This window comes from Heptranchias perlo, chromosome 13 (genome assembly GCF_035084215.1).
Source record: "Heptranchias perlo isolate sHepPer1 chromosome 13, sHepPer1.hap1, whole genome shotgun sequence".
In the NCBI taxonomy this organism is placed as follows: Eukaryota; Metazoa; Chordata; class Chondrichthyes; order Hexanchiformes; family Hexanchidae; genus Heptranchias; species Heptranchias perlo.
Window position 1 is genome coordinate 47,654,881 of NC_090337.1, and position 25,784 is coordinate 47,680,664.

Below are 25,784 nucleotides of genomic sequence, written 5' to 3' on the forward strand. Positions count from 1 at the left end.
ACTTTGCATCCGCCTATTTGGCCAACACTGACCCTGTTGAGTTTGCCATGGTCAGATTAATTTAAATATTTCTACGGGCTTCCCGCATGTATCGGGAAGCCAGCCTCAGTGGTGCTGGTGGGGGTGGAATGGCTGCCGCTGGCCTCCAGTAGCTGCTGAATTGGAGCAGGAATGATAAAGAGAAGTTTGAATTTTTCAAACATTTTTGAATTTCAGTGGGTCCTATAAATGATTGCACTATTGGAGGGGGCCTTGTAAAACTTAAATGCCATAGTAACGCTTGACACCAGTAACATGCTGGTCTCCCTTGTGTTCGTATGGCAATAGTAATGTGAAATACAATGCATGACATCCCGACGTGCCCTGAGAAGGTGGTGGAGGACCTTTTTAGTGATTGTTTAAAATCACAATTTCCTTTCAATGATGTATATAAATGTGTCCTGTTATAAACTGAGGTTATCTGAAAATCCTCTGTACATCAACACTTTTGTAAGACTTCCAGTATTAAATGGGGTTGCGGGTCTACAGGAAACTCTGCCCTATACTTAATTGGGTTTCACCATATTTTTTCAATGAACATAATTACTGCACTGTTTATGTGAATACTTCCTCTACTCCCTGCATTTAGGAAGTGTGGAAATGTTTTTCTCAAGAACAGATGAAAGGCTTGATTGTCGTATTTGCACTTTCCAAACCCAACAGTACTGTATTATCTTTTGACATCTCCATACAACATGTGCTCCGCGCACTATACTCAGAGATATCTGTTCACACCTCCACTTAGCTGTTTTTTTAATGGATCCAGTGTATTCTAGATTCCTGTACGCAGAACACTCAAATTTTCTGTCCTCTTTCATGTAACTGCTTCAAGTACAACCACAGAAAGTTACCTCTTTAGGTTGGTCTCAGCTTTAAGAAGGCCGTGGCAATGTCTCCCTTACCACACAGTGTTGTTGCCAAAGTCTGAACTGCAGTTGGAAGGAGTGCTCGAACATAAAGGGGCTCTTTCAGTATTCTATTTTTTTCCCTTTTTTAATGATTTAGATTGATCTCAGTCATCCATGGGTACTATTTGCCTTCTAGTATCTCACCTATGTGCCATTATTTATGTATGTGCTGTGACAGTGTCACGTGCCATTCAACCTAGGGGGAGCATCACAACCAAGGTCACTCCAGCCCTCACCCAACATCCATTGGATAGCAATCAGAACCCGAGCAGATTTCTCCCATCACCAATAAGCACTGAGGCCAATTGTAGTGCCCCTACCACCAACTCATTGAGATCAGCTAAATCAGCACAGACTGGGGATTGAATCTGGGACCTATAGCTCAGCTACTCACTAAATAAACTCAATGAGCTATTATGGGAATCTGCTACAGCTTTCAAGTATGACAATAAACTTTATTCAATTTGCAGTGCAGAAGAATTCCATTTCCATCGGACTTCCTGACAGAAGTGCATTTTGTTACAAATCGATGAACTTTGGTTGCTTTTTTGAACTCCAACATTTTTGCCATGGGGAAGGAACAGTTTGTGCTGTGCTGCTTGTTGCCATTTTCTCTCTGACATGGAGATAGAATTTAGTGCATAAAATACAAATGAAAGGCATTTTCTGCTCCACCAATGGCTCAGTTGAGAAATGAACTGAGCCACACAGACTGAGAAGTTCATTGCTGAATTAACTGATTTCAGGCAAGGTGTCAGTGGGGCGACTAAAATTGATCCAAGTCTCCCTGAGCAAGGGAAGGGAGAAAAAAAAAATCAGATGGCTCTGCTGGAGAGTGCATACTTGTTGAGGTCAGGTGAGGACAGTTTGTGATGCTCTCGGTCAAGTAGCCTGTCAATGCTCTCTGGCTGGGTTCACACATAAAGAATTCGCATTTATGCAAGGCACTGTAGGTGACTGACATGTACAGAACTATACCCCAGCATGAGGCAGCATCTTCGGGAAGGGAGGGGAAAATTTTAGGGCGAGGGGCAGACTATACTTTGAAAAAAGACACGTTGAATATTTATCCATTGATGTACGAGCACGGTGCTTCAGTAGCATCCATGGACCTACAGTAAAATCATACTGTCCGACATTATCCATGTGCAGAGAAATATTCCACAATAAAGATCTGTGATTTAACAAAATAAACTGTGGGGCTCCTAGTGTGCAGAGATATCATCTCGTGTAGTGCTAAACCATATAGACTGGAAGTTCCCAGGTTCAATTCCTGGTATGTGCTGGTCAACCAAAACAGCTGGGAATTGGACTGTTACAATTGGATAATGGGGGAGGTGTAAGGTGATTATAAGATCAGACTCGGCCATGATGCATTCCATTCATTGTTGAATTAACTGATCTCAAGTAGGGTGTCAGTGGGGCTACTAAAATTGATCCAAGTCTCCCTGAGCTAGGGAAGGGAGAAAGAAATCAGATAGCCTCTGCTGGAGAGTGCATACTTGTTGAGGTCAGGTGAGCACAGGATTGCACTCGTTTGTGATGCTCTCAGTCAAGTAAAAGGACATAATTGCTTTGGAGGCAGTTCAGAGAAGGTTCATTTGACTGATTCCTGGGATGAGAGGGTTATCTAATGAGGAAAGGTTGGACAAGTTGGGCCTGTAGACACTGGAGTTTAGCAGAATGAGAGGTGATCTTATTGAAACATATAAGATCCTGAGGGGACTAGAAGGGGTAGATGCTGAGGGGATGTTACCCCTTGTGGGAGAGACTAGAACTAGGGGCCGCAGTTTAAAAATAAGGGGTCTCCCATTTAAGATGGAGATGAGGAGAACTTTTTTTCTCTCAGAGGGTCGTGAGTCTGTGGAACTCCCTTCCCCAGAGAGCGGTGGTGGCAGGATCATTGAATATTTTTAAGGCTGAATTAGATAGATTCCTGATTAACAAGGGAATCAAAGGTTATAGTAGGTGGACGGGAAAGTAGGGTTGAGATCACAATCAGATCAGCCATGACCTTATCAAATGGCAGAGCAGGCTTGAGGGGTCGAATGGCCTACTGCTGCTCTTAATTCGTATGTTCGTAAAATTGAAAATCCTGCAGGTACTCACTTGTCTGGGTGCATTTGAAAAATGCCTACTTCGATGAGGTAGTGGAGGGTTGCTAGCACCTACGGAACTACAGTCCAGCAAGAATCAGGTAGGGGAAAGGGGAACATTTGAAAGAAAAGTAAAACTGATTAAAACATTCAATGGCGAGCATACAGACATTGGACATTTACCTGACTTTTTTGAACAAGTTACCAGTGACACTGAACTGAAATGTGTTTGTGAATGGACATGTAGCTGCCAACCACAGAGCTGATTGCATTTTTGCTGAGGAAACTTCATGCTCACAGCTTTGCACTGAAGTCTAATTTATTTCTCTTTGCCCCTCTCCATGGACATCCCACTCCATCTACTTGCGAATGCTATATACCACCATGGAATATCTAAGTATCTAAAAATGGGGTCTTCTTACACTGCACAAAAGTTGCTTTGCCACTCATCCATAGGAAAATTTAAGCTCCAGATTCTCGTGAGAGAAAGCCCTCAAACATTAAAAGGAGCTATCTGAAACATCTTAATTTACTGAACCAACGCTCAAATAAAAATACAGAATATTTCTAAACAAATACAACAACAAGTTACATTTATATATGGTCCAAGACATACACAGCTTCCAGCATGTTTATTTTCCAAAGGAACTCATTAGTCAAGTTTTGGTAAAATTCAGAAGTTCTTGCAGTTCTTCATACAGTTGAACGTTTGTGACATATGCATAGCTTTAAATGCTTCAGTTTTTTTTAATATAAAGTATTCAGTGTCCAGATCCAATAAGCAATGTCTCAAAATGGAAGGACAAACATGTGAAGAAATGAAGAATTGAAGAGGAGAGGAAAAGTATAAGAAAGGAACCAGTGGATGTAGTATATTTGGATTTTCAAAAGAGGCGGTGCAATGAAGGTTCACTGGATTGATTCCTGTGATTGTCCTATGAGGAGAGTTTGAGTAGAACGGGCCTATACTCTCTGGACTTTAGAAGAATGAGAGGTGATCTCAATGAAACGTATAAGATTCTGAGGGGGCTTGACAGGATAGATGCTGAGAGGTTGTTTCCCCTGGCTGGAGCATCAAGAACTAGGGGGCATAGTCTCAGGATAAAGGGTCGACCATTTTTAAGACTGAGATGAGGAGGAATTTCTTCACTCAAAGGGTTGTGAATCTTTGGTATTCTCTACCCCAGATGGCTGTGGATGCTGAGTTGTTGAGTACACTCAATTGTAAACAATTTTACAACACCAAGTTATAGTCCAACAAATTTATTTTAAATTCCACAAGCTTTCGGAGGCTTCCTCCATCCTCAGGTGAACGGTGTGGAAATGAAATTTTCGAATCCTTCGCAATCGAAAATCACAGAACAATGCCTGGTGATTACTGCCCGTTGCCAAGGCAATCACAGTGAGCAGACAGAAAGGTGTCACCTAAAAGGCCACCGAATATACAAACCCCCCAAAAAAAGAGAGAGAAGGAAGACAGTCAATGACCAAGAGCAGGAAGCTTGAGAAACTCGGCATCACCACCAGCATCGACCAAGCTTCCCCTGGTACTACGGTTGCAACCACAGGGAAGGCTATCGTCAATTTGTCCGACCACACCCTTCAACCAGACGAAATCGAAGTTCTCAGCCGAGGGCTCAATTTCTGCCCCACTACCAAAATGGACCCCACTAGTCTCGCGGCAGACACAGAGGAATTCATCAGGAGAATGAGGCTCCGGGAATTCTACCACAAACCCCAAGATTTCAGCAGCGAACCCAATGAGACAATCAACGATCCGGAACAGCAGACAGAGGGATCCGCGGTACAGCAACCGAAGAGGAAAGAGTCTCACTGGACTCCTCCAGAGGGTCGCTGCCCTCAGCTTGACATGTATGCTCAAGCTGTCAGGAAATGCGTCTATGCCAGATTCATCAGCCGCACTCGGAAGACAGTCCAGAATGTCACCCGAGCACAACGCAATGCCATCAAAGCTCTCAAGACCAACCGCAACATCGTCATCAAACCAGCGGACAAAGGAGGAGCCATCGTCATACAGAACAGAACGGACTATTGCAAAGAAGCATACCGACAACTGGACAACCAGGAACACTACAGACGGTTACCCACAGACCCGACGAAAGAACACACCCATCAGCTCAACAAACTGATCAAGACCTTCGATCCAGACCTTCAAAACATCCTACGCACTCTCATCCCACGTACTCCCCGCGTGGGAGACTTCTACTGCCTCCCAAAGATACACAAAGCCAACACACCCGGACGTCCTATCGTGTCAGGCAACGGAACCCTGTGTGAGAACCTCTCTGGATACATCGAGGGCATCCTGAAACCCATCGTGCAGGGAACCACCAGCTTCTGTCGCGACACTACAGACTTTCTACAAAAACTCAGTACCCACGGACCTGTTGAACCAGGAACACTTCTCACCACGATGGACGTCTCGGCACTCTACACCAGTATCCCCCACGATGACGGCATCGCTGCGACAGCATCAATACTCAACACCAACAACAGCCAATCTCCAGACGCCATCCTACAACTCATCCGCTTCATCCTGGATCACAATGTCTTCACCTTCAATAACCAGTTCTTTACCCAAACACACGGAACAGCCATGGGGACCAAATTCGCACCCCAATACGCCAACATTTTCATGCACAAGTTCGAGCAGGACTTCTTCACTGCACAGGACCTCCAACCAACACTATACACCAGATACATCGACGACATTTTCTTTCTATGGACCCACGGCGAGGAATCACTAAAGAGACTACACGATAACATCAACAAGTTCCATCCCACCATCAAGCTCACCATGGACTACTCCTCAGAATCAGTTTCTTTCTTGGACACACGAATCTCCATCAAATACGGGCACCTCAGCACCTCACTACCGCAAGCCCACGAACAACCTCACGATGCTCCACTTTTCCAGCTTCCACCCTAACCACGTCAAAGAGGCCATCCCCTATGGACAGGCCCTGCGAATACACAGGGTCTGCTCAGACGAGGAGGAATGTGATGGACACCTACAGACGCTGAAAGACGCCCTAGTAAGAACGGGATATGATGCTCGACTCATCGATCGACAGTTCCGACGGGCCACAGCGAAAAATCGCGTAGACCTCCTCAGAAGACTAACACGGGACGCAACCAACAGAGTACCCTTCGTTGTCCAGTACTTCCCCGGAGCGGAGAAACTACGCCATGTTCTCCGCAGCCTTCAACATGTCATCAATGAGGACAAACACCTCGCTATGGCCATCCCCACACCTCCACTACTCGCCTTTAAACAGCCACCCAACCTCAAACAAACCATCGTTCGCAGCAAATTACCCAGCTTTCAGGACAACAGCGTCCACGACACCACACAACCCTGCCACGGTAACCTCTGCAAGACATGCCAGATCATCGACACAGATACCACCATCACATGAGAGGACACCACCCACCAGGTGCACGGTTCATACTCCTGTGACTCGGCCAACGTTGTCTACCTCATACGTTGCAGGAAAGGATGCCCCAGAGCATGGTACATTGGCGAGACCATGCAGACGCTGCGACAACGGATGAACGGACACCGCGCAACAATCGCCAAACAGGAGGGTTCTCTCCCTGTCGGGGAACACTTCAGCAGTCATGGACATTTAGCCACCGACCTTCGGGTAAGCATACTCCAAGGCGGCCTTCGAGACACACGACAACGCAAAATCGTCGAGCAGAAATTGATAGCCAAGTTCCGCACCCATGAGGACGGCCTCAACTGGGACCTTGGGTTCATGTCACACTACACGTAACCCCACCAGCGAACAAATGTTATCTGTTTTTAATATAACGGGTCATTGACTGTCTTCCTTCTCTCTCTCTCTTTTTTTTGGGGGGTTTGTATATTCGGTGGCCTTTTAGGTGACACCTTTCTGTCTGCTCACTGTGATTGCCTTGGCAACGGGCAATAATCACCAGGCATTGTTCTGTGATTTTCAAATGCGAAGGATTCGAAAATTTCATTTCCACACCGTTCACCTGAGGAAGGAGGAAGCCTCCGAAAGCTTGTGGAATTTAAAATAAATTTGTTGGACTATAACTTGGTGTTGTAAAATTGTTTACAATTGTCAACCCCAGTCCATCACCGGCATCTCCACATCATGAGTATATTCAAGGCTGAGATGTATAGATTTTTGGACTCTCGGGGAATCAAGGGATATGGGGATTGGGCGGGAAAGTGGAGTTGAGGTCGAAGATCAGCCATGATCTTATTGAATAGCGGAGCAGCCTTGAGGGGCCAAATGGCCTACTCCTGCTCCTATTTCTTATGTTCTTACATGGATGTATAAGAAAGCGCACACATTACCCAGTTAGTGATGAACTTTCCTACCTTGGATGCCTCCAATATAACTCTAATCGGTGGTTTATTTTTTTTATCATGGAATTTGTCAACAAATGCCAAATAAAACAAATGCCAATAGGCTCACGGAGGGGCTTCATAGTAGTAGGCAAAACAGGGCCTCCGTTTGTATTAAATTTTGAGCACTTTATTTCTCTGTGCAGACTTTTCTTTTGGAAAGGGCCATCTTAATAACTGATAAGATGACAGTAGAAGTACAGTAGATGGAAATTGATAGATTTATTTCTGTATACATTCGCCCATTTTCTGCTGCTCACCAATTTTATTTTCTCCAAGAGCCTTCACACATGCCTGTGTTTCTCCTGGTTGACTCTACTGTAAGATGTACTTGTCCTACTATGTAACTAAGGCTGTGTCTGTGTTCCCTGAGTGGGAGAAGCAATCGTGACAGCAGGTTGAAGTTGGGTGATGTGGCCTTTTTGGAATGGTCATGGCTTTGAACTTCTGTGTGTAGAGACATGCAATGTCCCTGAAATAGCAAGAGCCACATGCAACAAATAAATGGCTGCCAGTACTTGCTGCTTTCAGGGACTTCCTTAATCCTTTCAGAGGCCAGGCTGGAATGGGAGGAGATGTAGCCACATTGGGAAGAAACCACATCATCAGATTCCTCTCCTGCCATAGCTCTGAGAATGGGAATCCCAGCTAGATGACCTATGATATGTCCAAGAACAGTTTGTAGGATGTCTGCGATGTGGGTAAAGCCCGCTATCACTGCTCTTTCCAACCAATTCCTGGCAGTGACAGATTCTTGTGTTAGGGTTCCCAAGCTCTCAAAGGCTCAAGTCACAGCATTCGTGAAAGAACACTAATCAACGCTCCCTTACTGCTTTTGGCTCAATTGCAGAAGTCTGTGAAGATGCCAGTTGCTCCATGGTATTCTGCACATCTGTAAAGTCTTTCCACAGGATTGCAATAATATTTGAGGTGCACCTTCTTTGTCAGGTCCCGCAAACAACTCATTGCTGCCTCAAAGGTAGTAGCAAATGCCTTTTGCTCCTGCATCAAGTCTCATTTGGAGGCTCTGTAGGATGCCAATTCCTTGCCCATGCACTTGACATGCGGCATAGGCTTGCAGCTTGCCCAAATCTTGCTTCTTGCTCTCCTACCACCTCCACTTGTTCCTTTTCACTTGTGAACTGTCATTCACCTTGTGTCCCTTCCTCAAACTCACAGTACATTTTCCTGGCTACTAGCATCTGTGCTGATGCTGGGAGTGGGGGGAGTGCTGTGATGTGCCACGGTCTGTGGAGGCACCTAGTCTTACCTCATCTTGAAAGGAATCTATAGGAAGAGAAAAGAAAACTGAGTTGCAATGCATCCCCAAGACAATGCCTTCAAAGAAAGACAAGATCATAAAATATGTTGTGCATCGTGCTGCTGCTTAGTTAGTAAAGCACCTGCTGTTAAGATTTTTAAAAAGCCAGGATATGAAGGATCATAACAACTGGAGGATACTTGCTGAGTGGTGGCACCATGCTTCCAACTTTGCCTTTGTCAAGCTTTCTACTGCTTGTCTGCTGAAAAGGGCAAGGGATCTTCCCACCTGTCCTCATCCTCTCCCTGTAGTTGTGTGCAGACTTGACCGGCAAGCAGAAAACAATAAGAGAAATGATAGGAATTCACTGAACTGCCAAACAGCACCCCTTTGCCCAGACCACCTCCCTAAAGGGGCAACGACTTTGCAAATGAGCTATCAGCCAGTACCCTATGCAAGCAGAATTTGGGACTGCTATGGTCAAGGGATTATTATGCCCTCGACCCTCTGTTTTATGCAAGAGTGCCACAAAATGGGATAAACGTTCTCTGCATGCTCTCTACCTTAAGATGCAGAAGTACAACTCTTCCATTAGAATCAAGCCTCATGGTTGAAGAGCAAGCATATATGCAAAGGAGGGTACATTTACCTTGGCACTTATCCAGATATTGGAAAATGTTTTCTTCATTTGCTCCCAGGTACAATGGAGTTGGGAAGCTGCATTCACTCTTTCTGCCAACCCCCTCCATGCAGCTTACACCTCAGGCTTCATAGGAGGATGGTCTTCTGCTCCAAAAAGAAGTATCTTCCTTTGCTGTACCTCCTGCAGAAGGCCATCCAAGGTATTCTGAGTAAGTGGGGCAGTTTTGCCCACCTTGCTCCTAGTAGCCAGATGCTCACACACCAAACGGTTTGTTTGTAGAGTCAAAAGTTGTCTCCCCTTTATTGGCCAGTAGTCTTTAAGAGCTACTGGCTGGCCATATTTTGCAAAGAGAGCCTATTCTAATAAAGATTGCGACATAAGTGTGTGCAGCCCTGATCTTGCTGGTATTGAAAAATCGGGATTAGTGCGGTGTTTCATTCATCTGCAATACTTGGACAGGAGCTGAATCTGGGAATTACTGAAAGCAATTATCAATTAGTGCCTGCTGTACCAATATTCCTGGCTGCACTTCTGTCTCCTGCATTTCTTCACCTCATTCTCTGCTACTGCCTTCCCTTGGATCCGACTGCATACTTACCCCAATTTACACTGCAAAATTATGTACCAGTCCATGTTTATTTTGGACACCTTACAATGCTATAAAGGAGCATTCCACATGAATAGTCGAAACAGAACAGTCTTTGCTTTTAGCATCCCAGTGATGTGCTCTATAGTAATTCTGGTTGAAGCAAGTGGGTCAATGCATTTACGTTGCTTTGCTTTATAAGGTTTCTCTATGAGTTCATCAACTGAAGGGGATAGCCCTGACTAGAATAGTGATCTCTTAAAAAATATTAGCACATCTTCCACGGTGTAGCTTGCAGATCAAGAACATGCAGGAGGGCGAGTACAAGGCAGGGCAAAGATTGAGTGATATCCATGGCATTATTTAAAGAAGAACAGGGAGCTCTCCTGGTGTCCTGGTCAATAGTGTACCTTCAACTAACCCCACCCAAAGAAATATTAACTGATCATTCATCTTATTGTGGGGCTTTCTGTTGCAGAATAGCTGCTTTATTTGTCTATAATAGCAATTTATTGTATGGAAAGTTTAAGATGTACCACATAAATGCAAGTTGAGTAAAAATCTAAACAAAAAGATACATGGGTGGTGACAGAGTTCATGCATAAAGATTTGTTGGTTATAGCACTTCACTAGAAACTTCTAGACTATAAACACTAACAGCATATAACACTATAATTTGTGTTAAAATGTTTTCTTAAACAATTCAGCTTCATAAACCAGTTTACTGTTGTCTTGGATATATATGTGACACATAAGGTTCAGGTCACAGAATTAACTGTGACATTCAAAAGAGGACACATTTGCCAATGTCCCTCAATGCCCCAGCAACGTGTTCATGTATACTAATACATTCTAAAGAAAACTGAGAATTGCAATCTTCTATTATTTTTATGCCTGGTGTGAAATTGGCAGCAAGGGCTTCTGAGGATTACAGACAACTCACTTTGTAGTCAGCAGTACACAAACACAATATACTGCAGCTTGTTTTAATGCCTAGATTCTTATTTGCAGTTTTGTTGTTCTTCAAAGATCTGTTTAATGCTCAATTTTGTCAGTGCTTCACACAACCCTCAACTCTGTGCAACATGCCAAGAAACTTTCCATTTTTGATTAACCACTGTGACTAACATGGTTATTCCATGACTCAAGATGTCACAGTAAATGCCATGTTCTATCAATCACTGTGCAAAGATCACCATTAAGTATTATGATGAGAAAATACATTTTCTAGTGAAAGCTGATTGAAAAGTGACTTGAGATTAATGCAGGATACTTAAACTACAGTAACTACAGTATCAATTCACTGCTAGCAGCACCTTGATTATACTACCTGACTGCAAAGTTGACTTTTGTGTCCAGGAGATTGCTCTGTGTGTGCATGCTCACACACGTCGACAGCTTTGTTCCTGGCCACTGAATTTTGAGTGTTGACAGGGGTGTCAGAGCATTGAAATAAATTCAATTCAGTTACTAAAATGACGAAGAGGTCCAATGTACTTCCTGAGCACTAGGCTTGACATCGCACCAGTGTTATACTCCACATGGTAGCAGTCTGAGGTAGCCTCCTCCACGAGGCTTTGATTTCAAAGTATTCCTGTCTGAATCAGATCGAAGCCCAACTTCAGAGATGAATGGTTATTTTTACATTGCTGCGAAGAGGAAACAAGTATGCAACTGTGTTTAGAAACACAAGCATTGTGGGGTTGTAATATCTCAGTGATACCTGTGTGAACTACCTCAAGTCAGATATACAAAGCAGCTCCTCTGAACAACAGGCTTTTATCATTGTCATGCTTTTCTACCTGAAGCCACTCTGACACTTTCCAGTCAAACTACTACTTCCTCTTCCGATTGCAAACAACGATTTTTCTTTAGCCACCAGATGGCGATAACCCTTAGCCTTTTCTTTTCTCAAGAAGAGCCCCATCCTGTTCAACCTTTCCTGATAAGGATATCCTCTCAGTTCTGGTATCATTCTTGTAAATCTTCATTGCACCTTCTCCAATGCCTCTATATCCTTTTTAAAATATGGAGACCAGAACTGTATCCAGTAATTCAAGTGTAGTCTAACCAAGGTTCTATACAAGTTTAACATAACTTCTCTGCTTTTCAATTCTATCCCTCTAAAAATTAACCCCAGTGCTTGGTTTGCCTTTTCTAAGGCTAATTAACCTACATTGCTACTCTTAGTGATTTGTGTATCTGTACCTCTAGATCCCTTTGCTCCTCCATCCCATTTAAACTCTTATTATCCAAGCAGTATGTAGCCTCCTTATTCTTTCTACCAAAATGTAACACCTCATACTTCTCTATTTTGAAATTCATTTGTCAATTACACGCCCATTCTGCAAGTTTATTAATGTATTCTTATATTTTGACGCATTCTCCCTTTGTATTAACTACAACAACAATTTGCATTTATATAGCACCTTTAACGTAGTAAAATGTCTGAAGGCGCCTACAATTTGGTGTTGTCCTCAAATTTTAAAATTATACTTCCGATTCCCGAGTCCAAATCATCAGTGTAAATCACTAAAAAGCGAGTCAATTGTTTAAAATATTTTTTCATAATTTCCTTAGATTTTTAATAGATCATAAACTTGAGTGCCACAACTGATGAGAAAACAATGATCCTCTTTCCCTCCAGGGCGTTAGCCATTCCTATTACAATCAAAACGTTACTGAATCAATGATTTCCGTACTTAACACTTCATTTGGCTCAACTGGAATATCCTGAAATAAGTAAATTCTGTCATCTTCCATTGTTTTGACTGGTGAGAAATCCTTCCCTTCCACCAAATGCACATCTGGAGTCTTGAACAATCACCTCTTTTGACAAAATCAAATAATCAAAATGCAGATGCCAGGCTTTCTCTCCAACCTGAACCAAATAAGTCAAAGGCCCCAGTTTCTTTACTGTCACACCATCTAACCACTTCTTTCCTTCCCTCCAACTTATCCCTCACACTTGGTGCACAACTAGTTCTCTGTGCATTACTCTATCCTTGTCATGCTGAGTTTTCTGCTGCTCTTCTTTTACTTCCACTATATTGGCCAAGTCAGGCTTCAGTAAGCTGAAACAGGTTTTCCGCTGCTGCTTTAAATACAGTTCAGCAGTAGAATGCTTTGTTACAGAGTGCAGGGCTGCCTGTGCATCAGTAGAAAATTTGCCACATAGTACTGTAGGGCCAAGTTTATTTTCCTCTGGGCAGAATGTAGTATTTGTTTAAGGAAGTGCTTGTTTAAATTTTTACACAAACCATTCTGAGGGCTGATTTGAGACAGCATAGAATGAAGCAGGGGTGGAAAACGGTATGTTTAATACCATGCAATTTTACAAAGATACATATGGAGTTGCCAATGGGTTCTTCTTATTTCTACACATTTATGCTATATGTCCAATTTTTAAGCATGTATAACATTTCACATCCTTAAATTTGCATCAGTTAGGGACGTGCTTTCTCCCATGAAGGTGATGGCTTTCGACAAACATGAGCTTTCCCCTTCCACATTTTTGCAATACCAACTTTCTTAATAGAGGCTGTACCCATTTCTCTCCGGAAACAGCAATTTATTTATGCTTATGGTTAGGAAATTTGCTCTTCCTCACAATTCTGTGTATTGTTATTTGCTATTTCCTTAGCTAGGGCAATTCAGAAACACACTTAAAAGTCAAATCTTCCTCAGACAAGAGATTTTTTTGAATGGATTCACTCCTCAAGCCACAAACAAAACAATCTCAAATAGTTCCATGAGAAATTATTTTAATAGGTATGTTTTTCAATTAACCTCACTGATTAGACATATGTTTTCAGGGATCTGTGTTGGGGCATCAATTATTCACTGTATTTATTAACGACTTCGATGACGGGATAAAGAACCACATATCCAAGTTTGCTGATTGCACAAAGATAGGCAGCATTGTGAGCAGTGCAGATGGAAGCATAAAATTACAGAGCGATATTAATAGATTAAGTGAATGGGCAAAACTGTGGATTTCAATGTAGGCAAATGTGACATCATCCACTTCGGACCTAAAAAGGATAGATCAGAGTACTTTCTAAATGATGAAAAAACTCAGAACAGTGGAGGTCCAAAGAGACTTAGGGATCCACATACATAAATCATTAAAATGCCATGGGCGGGTACAGAAAATAATCAAAAAGGCTAATGGAATGCTGGCCTTTATATCTAGAGAATTTTCAACATATTAAGGGGAACTGATAAGGTAGATAGAAAGAAACTATTTCCGCTGGTTGTGGAGTCTAGGACTAGGGGCACAGCCTAAAAATTAGAGCCAGGACTTTCAGGAGTGAAGTTAGGAAACACTTCTACACGCAAAGGGTGGTAGAAGTTTGGAACTCTCTTCCGCAAACAGCAGTTGATGCTAGCTCAATTGTTAATTTTAAATCTGAGATTGATAGATTTTTGTTAACCAAAGGTGTTAATGAATGTGGGGCTAAGGCGGGTATATGGATTTAGGTCACAGATCAGCCATGATCTCATTGAACGGCGGAACAGGTTCGAGGGGCTAAATGGCCCATTCCTGTTCCTATGTTCAGAAGTTTAATGCTTCATTGGATATATTAAAATATTTTACAAGTTTCAGACTGAAGCAAAGTCTTGCTGCAGGTCTCTCTGTCTCATTCTTGCCCCATTCATTCTGGTCGTCCCTGCTTTTGTGCAGTTTGCATCCTCTCTGATCCAGATCAGCTACAACTCGATGTCCTGCATTCTGTTATTATAATGGATAAGGCTGTAGTTCACTCTGGGGGAGGACGCACCTGCTCCTGGACCATTCCTGCTCTTTGGTCTCTCCTGTACTCTCCAGCGCTGATTTCCCACTCTCCTCTCTCTAGCTCTCCTATCTCCAGCTGGTTTCATGCTGACTCCTCTGCGCGCTGAGGCTGCTGCGCACAAACACAAACACGCTGTATGAAAGCTGATGGTATTTTTAAGTCATGAACATTGATGAAAGGCCAAAAATAACCCTGAGTCATCAACCTTTGTAAGAAGTAATGAGGATTAAATGTTCAGACAGACTACAGTTGTTTAGCCCTATTTCCCCTCATTTCTTTCTCTCCTCCCCCAGAAAGAATGTAAGCAATCTTACAACACCAGGTTATAGTCCAACAGTTTTATTTGAAAATCACAAGCTTTCGGAGCTTACCTCCTTCACTCACCTGACGAAGGAGGTAAGCTCCGAAAGCTTGTGATTTTCAAATAAAACTGTTGGACTATAACCTGGTGTTGTAAGATTGCTTACATTTGTCCACCCCAGTCCATCACTGGCATCTCCACATCATGGCCCCCAGAAAGAAGATGCCTTGGAAGCTTAACAACTCTTACCCCAAAAATCTAACAGACTGAATGTCGGTGCACACAATTTTTTTAAAAAAGAAAAACTCCCTTACCTTTCTCTCCCTGCCAAAGAGATATGGAAGGATCCAAAATCTTTTGACGCATCATTGCTAACATCGCACATTCACAAAGTGGGGGAAAAGTTTATGAATAAATGATTAATGATTTTATTGGTTGCATTTGCAGACATACGATAAATACAATTTGACTGATTATGCCACATTACATAGTATATTCACATCACTTCATCCAGCTCCCTTGCACCTTCTAAAGGTATAAACATCAACAGCATGTGCATTTAAATTTTTTAAAATAAAATTAATTTTCTCCAGCAAAGAACAAATTTACTGCCTTTCTAGATATATCTATTTGATACATAAAATATAGTTTCACAGAATTTATTGTGTCAGCTGATGGTGGACACATTTAATAACTATCCCATAATACCAAAACAATGTGCTTCCATATACAAATAGGTGACAGAAATATCCCACCTTGCACACAAGCTTTTTTTTTGCTAAACAGGGCAGACCGCCTGAGTTTGAAATATATTCAAATTCAATTTCTCTTTCAATCATTTCAATTTGTATATATTTTAAATCTGATTCAGAGCTTGTCGCTGCCCCATGCCAGTCTTTACCGCAGTAATGATTCTCAGTAGTCCTGTTAATGGTCACTAACATTAGGCGCATTTCTAGACACGGCGTGGGGAGAAGCTGGTAATTTGTGTGGGAAGTTGCGTGTAATGTTGTGCAAAAATAATGATTTGCAGTTGACATGGAAAAACAAGAGATGCTATCATTCAGATCACTGCTGAATTATTCTAAATTCCAAGACTTTTACCTTTCTCCTGTAGAACACTGTGCAAGACCCAGCATATAACAAAATAAATGAATAAACAGTTTCCATTATAATATAGCTTACCAAAGCTCATTTGAAATGACATTATGGGCTCGATTTTAGCACCCGCTAGCGGGTGCGTTCTCGGCGGGGGGGCCCCGAAAATCGCGAAATCCAGGAGCGGGACCGGATCGCGCCTTGATCCCACCCACTTCCGGGTTCCCCGCTGACGCGCCGGCGTGCGTGCGCAGCCCCCGCTGGTGGGAATCCCGCAGGCAATTAAAGCCAGCGGGATGCCACTTGACAATATTTAGTTTGGTATTTCAGGTCATTAACTGACCTGATTAAGGGACTGTGTGTGATTTTTTTTGATCAACATGGGACTGTTTCCCACACTGGGGGAAACACTCCCAGCTCGAATGGACGTGTTGCAGCTGTCAGCCTGTGGCAGCTGCAAAGGTCCATTTGACAGGTGGGGGGTTGGGGGGTGGGGAGACCCTCACCCATTGCAGGAGGCCACTCTGTCACTTGGGACAAAGTTTGGCCTCCACCACCCTCCTCCTGACGGTCAAAGTCACCAACCTGCACACTTACCCCGGGGTCCGGAGACATGTACCTACCTTGCGGACCCCCTCAGATGTACATCTTGCGGATGGGGGCCGCCGTAGCTGCAGTCATGACCTCCTCGGAGGGCGAACAGTATCACCAGCCTCACCAGCCTCGCCATCCACGCCGTCCACCTCTGACACGTGGAGCTCCACAACAGAGTGCTGTGACACATCCACCTGTACAGCAGGAGGGAGGGCTACCGCAGAGAGAGATGCGTCGCAGAGGGCACTACCCTCGCCACAGGGTCCACAGACCGAGGCTCAGCCTCCTGGACCTCTCTGAGCAGCAGTGCACACGGAGGCTCAGAGTCACTCGACATGTAGCCGTGGACATCTGCAGCTTCTTTCATGCCGAGCTGCTCCTGGCTGGCCCGTGCACCATCTTCCTACCTGTCGCTGTCAAAGTCACCACTGCCCTCCCGAACTTCTCCTCCACAGCCTTCCAGGGTGCAACCTGGGACATCGCCGATGTCTCTCAGTCGTCTGTGCAGAAGAGCCCTGCAAATACACCTACACCCACTCTGCAGTGACACAATGGGTGGCATCAGTGGTGGGTCCTCATAGTGATACCCAGGAGCAGGCATTATCGCACAAACCGGACAGGATTCGCGCAGTGGCAGTAGTGGTGCCAATATAATGTGTGATGTGAGTTGTTCTGAAATTCAATAGAAGTAACAACCATGACAAACCCTCAAACACCCTTGTGCATCCCCTTCATGCTCTCGACACGTTTGCCTTACGCTGCCTACTGCACATATGTGATGCATGCCCTGTGGCTGCAGCACAGGTGGTGGCAGGTTGAGTGAGGCTGGCCGTGAGAGAGATGCACGAGAGGGTGAGTATGGGATAGAGCCATGAGATTGTATGAGGATTGGGTTGCATGGTAGTGTCAGGGTGAGTACTGGCGAGGTGAGTAGGTGCAGGTAAGATGAGGATGGGGTTTGAGTGGGTATGAGGGGTGATGTGACAGAGTAGTGATGGCAGTGCCGAAGGAGATGTGGGGTGGGGGCAGTGATGTGGCAGACGGAGTGTAGGGGAAAGACTACGTGTACTCACTTTGGCTGACCTACTGAGGTCATTGGACCGCCTCCTGCACTGTGTGCAGGTGGGCGATATGTTGGTGGCGCAGGTGACCCCCTCTGCCACCTTGAGCCAGGCCTTCCTGGTGGCGGAGGCGGGCTGCTTCCTCCCGCATGCCGGGTGGAAGATCTCTGTCCTCCCCCTCCTCCTCACCCCATGTATTGATACCTGGGGTGAGGCATCATTAAACTGGGAGCAGCCTTCCCCCTGGGCTGCTCCATGCAGTCATCTTTGCTATTTGTTGCAGCATCTGTCAGTGGAGGACTGCCCCTTTAAATAGAGCTGACAGATCTTACTGCGCATGTGCAGCCCGCCCGACGCGCAGATCAGCAGCAGGGAACCCGGAGGAGCAGGTAAGTGGATCCAATTAGTGGGTTGCCTGCTACGATCGCGCGGGAAACCCACTAATTTCACCGGGCGCGCTTGCCCATCCGCCGAGAACCCGCATCCCTGCTAAAATCGGGCCCTATATCTTTAAATTCCCCAAGGGTGCATTAAGCAAATCTCTTTGCCCAATCCTCATATGATTCTTACGGAGTGCTTTTCACCCCTTCCTAAACTATGTAAATATTTCATTTGGAATATTTATGATTCAATTATCAAATGTCCTTTGACTGGGTTTTTCATTTCTCAGACTTAGCATATCACTCTTATTCAGCAGTCAAACTTTACAAAAAGTCGGAACTATTACAAAACCACAAAGATACCACTTCCATTGACCATCAGAGAAATATCCCAGTGCATCACTTACACTAAAGGGGCTGTTCCTTCACCATACAACATATTTTATTTTGGACACTTTTTGGTAAACATCCTACTGCAAACAATGGTAATGGCACTTTGTAGCTGTAGGGGCTTTGGGAAGTGCAAGAAAATGATTACTTCAAAACCCAAAAAGAAGCTCTTTGGTCATGCTTATTTCAGCTTTTCCGAGACATCAAGACAAGGCAAGCAGATCTGAAGATGCACCAGGAGAAAAATGTCCCACTGCTAGCCAGCTCAGGACAGATCATTGGAAGCCTTAAACCTTCAGGCAGTAAAATGGGGCTGGAGATGTGATTTTACATTTCGCAGCATAAGCTACCCACGTGTGAAAAGACGGAGTGGTTTCTTTCACTAAGAAAGATCCTCCTTATGGGCAGATGTCTGTAAACCAGTTACATAGTCAATGGCCCCAGATATCTGAAAAATAGAATCAATAGAATCTTTAACCTTGTCATATAAAGGTCCTGAATATAGAATGTGCTTCCTGTCCACATTCACCTTACTTCCTTGTCACAATTTTTGAGCAACACTTTCTTATGCCAACATTTAAAATGGAAAATGGCTATGTCAAGATTTGTCTGTCATGCTGTATTGGCAGGCCTCCCGCCACTAAGTGGTACTGTTCAGTGGCACAGCTCGGTTTGACCAACTGGAGGAGTGACAAACTCAAGATTTGGCTGACTTGGCAGGAAAGGGACCAAGCTGGGAACTGGGGAATGCCGACATACCTAGTGCGAAGGCCGAGCTGGGAACTGCACAGACTTTCAGGCCGAGTTTGGAGGCCAAAGACCAGTTTACATAGGTTCCTGGAGGTGAAATCGAGGCAGTCCAACCAAAGCTGCGTTGGCCGAGCTCAAAATGATTAAGGGGTCATCACAACCATTTTTTTAAACTGAACTTTTGAGGCAGCTGGAACCTTCCCATCCCCCCAAACCCAGCAACCCAATTGCAATTTCAGATCTCAGCCTACATATTACCCACCTGCCTTAGTTCCTTTAAATGTGGGAAATCTTGAGCCTAACAGATGAACCAATCTCAGGCCACTGCCACCCACCCCCCCCAATAAAACACAAGAATTGTTCAGTGTTCAGCAGCTCTGAGATAGTGGCCAATACCTGTTAGGATGCACAGAATTCTGAAAATATTTGGGGCTCATGTATTACTCGTGTAACATTTCAACTGAAGACCATCTTGAGACGATGGTCTGTTTACCAAGACACAAAAAAGTCTCATCTGTTTCATCTGAGGAAACTGCTCCTTACCAAGAAACTGTAAGAAGTTTTGCTGGACTGTTACCTGAAGAAAGCCCCTTAAAGTTTTGAAAAGTTACATTAGTCCTTGTGGACTGATTCTAGATCTTTTGTACGGCTACTGTCTCATACAGCAGTTCCCTAACATCTCTGCATTGGTAAACTGTTTGAAGTTTATATCAATTTGTTCCGTAGTTTTATCCTGTGCAAAGTGAGTTCAGCATTTAATATTTTCTACCTTTTGGATTAGCAGAATTAACAAATTCCAGTGAGTACTATCACTGCTAAATAGGATAATTGTTAGTCCTATTAAGCAACGTAAAATGCAGGTTTCCCGTTCAAAAGGAGTATGGCCTCGTGGTTCGCCTGGTACAACTACTAGAACAGAAATGAACTCCTGAGTTCATAAAAGTGAACCAAAACTATCTCATGGGCAATCAGTGTAAGGAAATATAAGCCTGGAAGGTATTTATGGGAACCAGGCTCGAAAGGGTTAAATAGTCAAGGCTTTGGATGGAACTGCTGTACCACGACATAGACTGCTTTTAAATTAACTTCTGCAGCTGCAGGATGACTAACAGCCATGAGCATCTTGTTATTGGGGAGAAACATAATGGTACTCCCACTCCTTCAGATATACTGGAATGCTGAAACTAGCTAATACTCCCGTTACCTTCAAGGCTTATAGGGTGATTCATCAACTGCAGAGACTGAGAAACATTGTGCTAAGCATAAGGAGACATAAGGGGGGACCACTGTCTCATTTGGATAAGTACGTGTTGTCCATATGTTTGGGTAAATTAAGGGGCGTATTTGGGAAAATACCTGATTGGATGTATTTTGCCACAGTTCCATTTTTGCGGTATAACTGGAGGGACCTGAGACTTTGTTCGTGTAGCGAACAGAAAAGAAAGCACCAGGCGGGTGAACAAGAACAAGAGTACGTGAATTAAGGGAAGAGGTCGTAGCTTCTACCCAAAGGACAATGGGGTAATATAATTCTCAATTGTACTTTGTAAACTACTGCTTAAATACTGTAATGTATTGATTCTTGCTTGTGCTAAATAAGTCATATGGTTATTAACCAATACAGAGAGTCAAATTGACTACATCAGAGACACCTGGGGGGGAATGTTAACCCTCAAGAATGGGTGGGAAGTTAAAATAATATAATTTTGCAGCGCGACCGCAACCTGGCTACAACACGCCCACTTCCGGGTTTAACGGATGCACGTTTGGATGCGTGCAAATAACCCACCCGGAGCAATTTATCTGATTATGAGATGTAAATTAGGTGATTTTAAATTGAATTTAAATCACAGCAGGTAGAAAGAGGTGAGAAGGGCTGGATCCATGAGGTAAGTGCTTTTATTGCACTGTTTGTGGGCCAGGAGGAGTAGGAGTGCTTCCCCGTGGCTCACCAAGCTTACCTTTTAAACATCCTGCGATCAACCAACAACCACCACCGCCCCCAACTCACAAAGTCCGATGTGCACCACCCCCCCCCCCAACAAAGTCAGACTTCCCCTACCCGCCCCCCTATCCAAACCCCAAAGACTCTAAGCTCTCTCCGACCTCCCCTATACAAACCCTGAAGAATCCAATCTCTCCTCAGCTGCTTTCCCGCCCAACAGGCAGCCAACCTGTCAATCTGGCTGGCTGTCGGGAGCGAAACCTGTTGAAAAAATGTTAAAGATGTCCTACCGTCAAAATTGTCACGACATGCGGGAAACCTTTACTTCCGGGTTTCTCGACCGAAAATCCTATCCCCCCTCCTTCTCTGTTCCTGACTCTGAGTTACCTGGTTGTATTCCATGCATGAATTCTGGGATCACATTGTCAGCAATATTATCAGTAACTTGGCAGTGAATTTTTTTAATAGTTTGAGTATATACTAATAAGGAAGGAAGGGAGAGAAAGGAGAAAAAAAAGGAAGTTAGCTTGGCTCAATGGTAACAAACTCACCTCTGAGTCACAAGGTTATGGGTTCAAGTTCTACTAGGTACATAGGAATAGAAGTAGGTCATTTAGCCCCTTGATCTTATTCCGCCATTCAATGAGATCATGGCTGAGTGCAGGCCTTGAGTACATAATCTAGGCTGATATCTGAGTGTCATGCTGAGGGAGTACTACATTGTTGGGAGGTGCTGTCATTCAGATGAAATGTTAAACTAAGTCCCTATCCACCTGCTCAGGTGGATTTAAAAGATCTCTTGGGAAGAGAGTTCTCCCACTCTTGTCAACACGACAAAAACGGATTAACTTGCCATTTATCTCATGGTTGTATGTGGGACCTTGCTGTGCACAAATAATTTGCTAAATAACAACAGTGACTACACTTCAAAAGTAATTTGTTGGCTGTGAAGGGCTTTGGGATGTCCTAAGACATGAAAGGCACTATATAAATACAAATTATTTCTTTATATTAATGATAACTACAGTTTTCCATAATTCTAGGCCACTGCAGACCTTTGGGAATGTTGTGTGCTCACTACCATATACTGGTACAACCCTAAATGTGAAAGTCTGTAAAAATCTACAGCCAAATAAACCTCTTGCAAAAGGCAATTTATAAATGCCACACATCAGAGATAATTCAACAAATCAAAAAAAAATCCACAAAACTTTTGTGAACACACAGCAAATGGAGCCTTGGCCTTTTTCACATTCAACATTAAAAATAAAGCTGAGGTAATAGAATGGGTTCTCACAGAACATTCTTCCATTTGGAACAGCAAAATCTGTCATCCAAAGTTCAACCTGCCAGGGGCAAGATGCATCTTTGTTGCCCTCTCAATGATTGTCAGTGGGAGTATACACATAGCCTGTGGTTCGACCAGAGTGGTGAAAATCTGATGAAGCCAAAGTTATTGAGATGACAATTTAATGGGCATGCATATTTTATATACATTAAAAGCAAGAGGATCTGAATGTTGGGAAAAGCACATGTTTCATTTATTCTATTCCCCAAACTACCTAAACATTATGGCCATACTTAAACAAAAGGTGATTTAAGCTTTGTTTCTATTTGATTAGAATTGGCACTTAGTCATTGGTGTCGAAAAGATTAGACAGTTTCTACTGACTTTTATTTTTGATCTGTTCAATATTTGGTCCAAGCTCGTCTCCCGAACAAGGTTTCTTCAAAGTTCAAAGCTGACCATGTTTAACTTTTTGTGGGGTGAAGGACATTTACAGCAATTTATAAAAAACTTATGCACACATTGTTGACTCTGTAAACAGGCCAGGCTTTTTTTTGAGCCAAGCTGTTGCCCACTGGATAATTCAGAATTAAACTGGCATGTTGTACTTAACTAGACATGAAACTTTGGGGTAGATCTCCAGCTGGAGAGATATCTGGAGCTGCTGGACAAGTCCAAACAGAGAGTTCCTTTTATCAAAGAAGAGCAGAACTTTTCCTTTTCCCATCTGGCAATGACCAAGAAAACAATTCTGAAGCATTGAGAGTTGGCACAACTTCTTTCAGCAGTGGAATCAGCGGTTATGGTCAATGATGTTACCCAATGTGAAAAGGTGAAAAAGTCATACAGCTCACTGTTTCATACATGCCAGCTGTTCCCATTTGATGCAGACAGTCAGCATGTCAAAAATGGTGCTGACTTTTGCTTTCGGACAAAAATCAGCGCTACTTGGCCTCCCTTCACAGCATCGTCTAGGGCTCCTTCCTCCTGTTATTGGTCCAGTTTTTAATACTGCAGCAAGAATTCTTGTGGGAGCAGGAGTTCCCACAAACAGGTGCAACGGCATTCATAATCAGAGCAGTAACAACAGGGGTTCACAGTCCCAAAGAAAAGTGGATGGGACTGGAAAAGCCTGACGTTGACACGTGGGGGAAAGGTAGAAAGAGAAGCCCAACAGGGTGCCAGTGGGAGGAGTAAGGGGGAAGATAGGGAAGACTGAGAGTGATGCCAACAAGAGGGACGATGAGGAGAGATGGTCATGCGGTGGTGGGGGGGGGGGGGGGGGGGGGGAAAGAGGGCGGTGAGAGAGAGAAGCCGAAGAGCAATGTTAATGATGGACAGAGAGAGAGGGAAGATGGAGAGTGGTACTTGTGAGGGAGGGAAAAGATTAAAGGCCAAATCAATGATAGGTAGAGAGAGGAAAGTATTGACAGTGGCACTGGGTGGACTGAGTGAGAGAGGAAATTATGAGGGCAATGCTTGTGGGGAGAGACAAAGCAGAGACAGTGCTGGGAATGTGGGAATACCAAAGTGGCACTGAGAGTATGTAAACATTCAAAATTTTCTTGGAGAGCATGCACCAAACCGCCCTAGAAATGCACCAGCAAATGGCAGGGGTGTGGGGGCAGCATTTGAAAGAAGCGTGTGCAAATCCAAATTTGCTGACTACAATAAGCCCTGTTTCAAATTCCCCATTTGCTGTTGGTATTTTTTTTAAAAAGAGAATTAACGTAACTTTTTTCTTCCAGTGATTGATTATCTGCCACTAGAAAACAGTTTTAAAATAAATAAATAAAAATATTAAATTCCCGAGTGTCAATTAGAGTCAATAAAATTTATCATATTTTCCTTAATTTTTAGATTTATAAAAATGCCTATTGTAGTATTAAAATACACCAAAAAGGTGAAAAAATCAGTTCTCTCAGTTGGGGTGGAAAGCTCCCAAAATAAGTATTTTGCCTTCGACATATGTATGCCTCTTCTGGGTTTCATAATCCGGTTTTCTTCTGCCAATGTAGTGTAGGAACGCCAGGGAAAACTAAAGTTTAAATTACGAGCCCCTGTCCTGCTGCACTATCAGAATTACTGCTTCTGACCTAAGTGATATCTAAACTTATATCCAGGGCAATTTTGGGGTTGTTGGTCAGTTTTATGATAGCTTTCTAGTATGGCATGTTGGTCCTTGTACAGCGATTTCGAAAGTAAGTCACTCCAAAAGAATCTGCAACAACGTTGGGAACTCATTCACCACTTTGTAAATGAGAAGCAAGTCTTATCATGTGCTGAGGATGGAAGGTATTATTAAAACACTACACATATTTCAAGCAACTGATTGACTAATTTTCTTTCATAGAGAAGCTTCATTTTATTTACTTCATAAAACAGGTATGCTTATAGACATGACAGGAAGATTTACTGGAGCCATTTTGCACATCTATGGGGGATGAAACGCTATCAAAACTGCATATTTATAAACGGAATGAGTGAGGGTGGATTCCAAGAACAAAGGTATCAGTCAGACTACACTGTAGAGTGTTTTTTCATTCATATTGGTTTTGTGCTTTTTAAAATGAGTACAAATAACGAGCTAAGATCTCTAATTGCATAAGCTTCACAATGTCACTGTCACTTTGGCACTTGTAAGTAATGAATGCAGTTATTACATTAGACTTTCCTTTCATTGCCAACATTCACCAGCGCAATGACTTTCTTTCTCTCTCATTTGAGAGAAATTCTTCTTGAAGGAATTTTCCCCCAGGGGCACATTCATCTTTATGTACAGCTCCTACAGCTGATTGCGTCTGATGAGAAAGAGCACAATGTGCTTGAGCTCCAATATTGAAAGATGTCTGATAAAGAGAACAATAAAAATAAGGGTATTATATACACTTCCCTCTGGGATCAAATCTGTACAGTTTGTTTAGCCATCACTTTGCTATCCATCTTCTTAACTGAACCCGTTATCTCTGAAATGGCTTACTCAAGGGATTATGTCCAATGGGTAAAATAGAACAGCAGGTTTATTCAACAAAATACAATTAGAAGTCTTGAACACAGCAGATTCAGTTCCAGATTGTTCTGGGATTAGAAGGTCGATATTGCTATCGCCTTTCACTATACTACATTTACAGCACAGCTGTAAAAAATTTGCAAAAAATACAAATGTATAGTCTATGATTTCGAACACCCTGTCCAAAACTGAAAATAAAATGGTATTTGTCATCATCTGCCAACCCTCTG

General features: G+C 43.3%; 1 protein-coding gene across 9 annotated transcripts in view; it reads right to left on the minus strand.

Annotated features, from left to right (window-relative positions):
• Positions 1 to 25,784, minus strand: part of pxylp1 (2-phosphoxylose phosphatase 1) — a 200,469-nt gene that overhangs the window by 64,571 nt on the left and 110,114 nt on the right. For 6 of the 9 annotated variants that reach the window (XM_067995428.1, XM_067995425.1, XM_067995427.1 and 3 more), the window contains 2 exons: positions 15,353 to 15,409; positions 14,723 to 14,848 (listed from right to left, as the gene is read on the minus strand). The exons of 1 other annotated variant lie outside the window; for it this stretch is intronic. In XM_067995428.1, the coding sequence (XP_067851529.1) occupies positions 14,723 to 14,848; positions 15,353 to 15,409 (183 nt within the window). The remainder of the gene's footprint in view (positions 1 to 14,722; positions 14,849 to 15,352; positions 15,410 to 25,784) is intronic. 2 more of the 9 variants (XM_067995429.1, XM_067995430.1) reach the window with 2 other exon arrangements.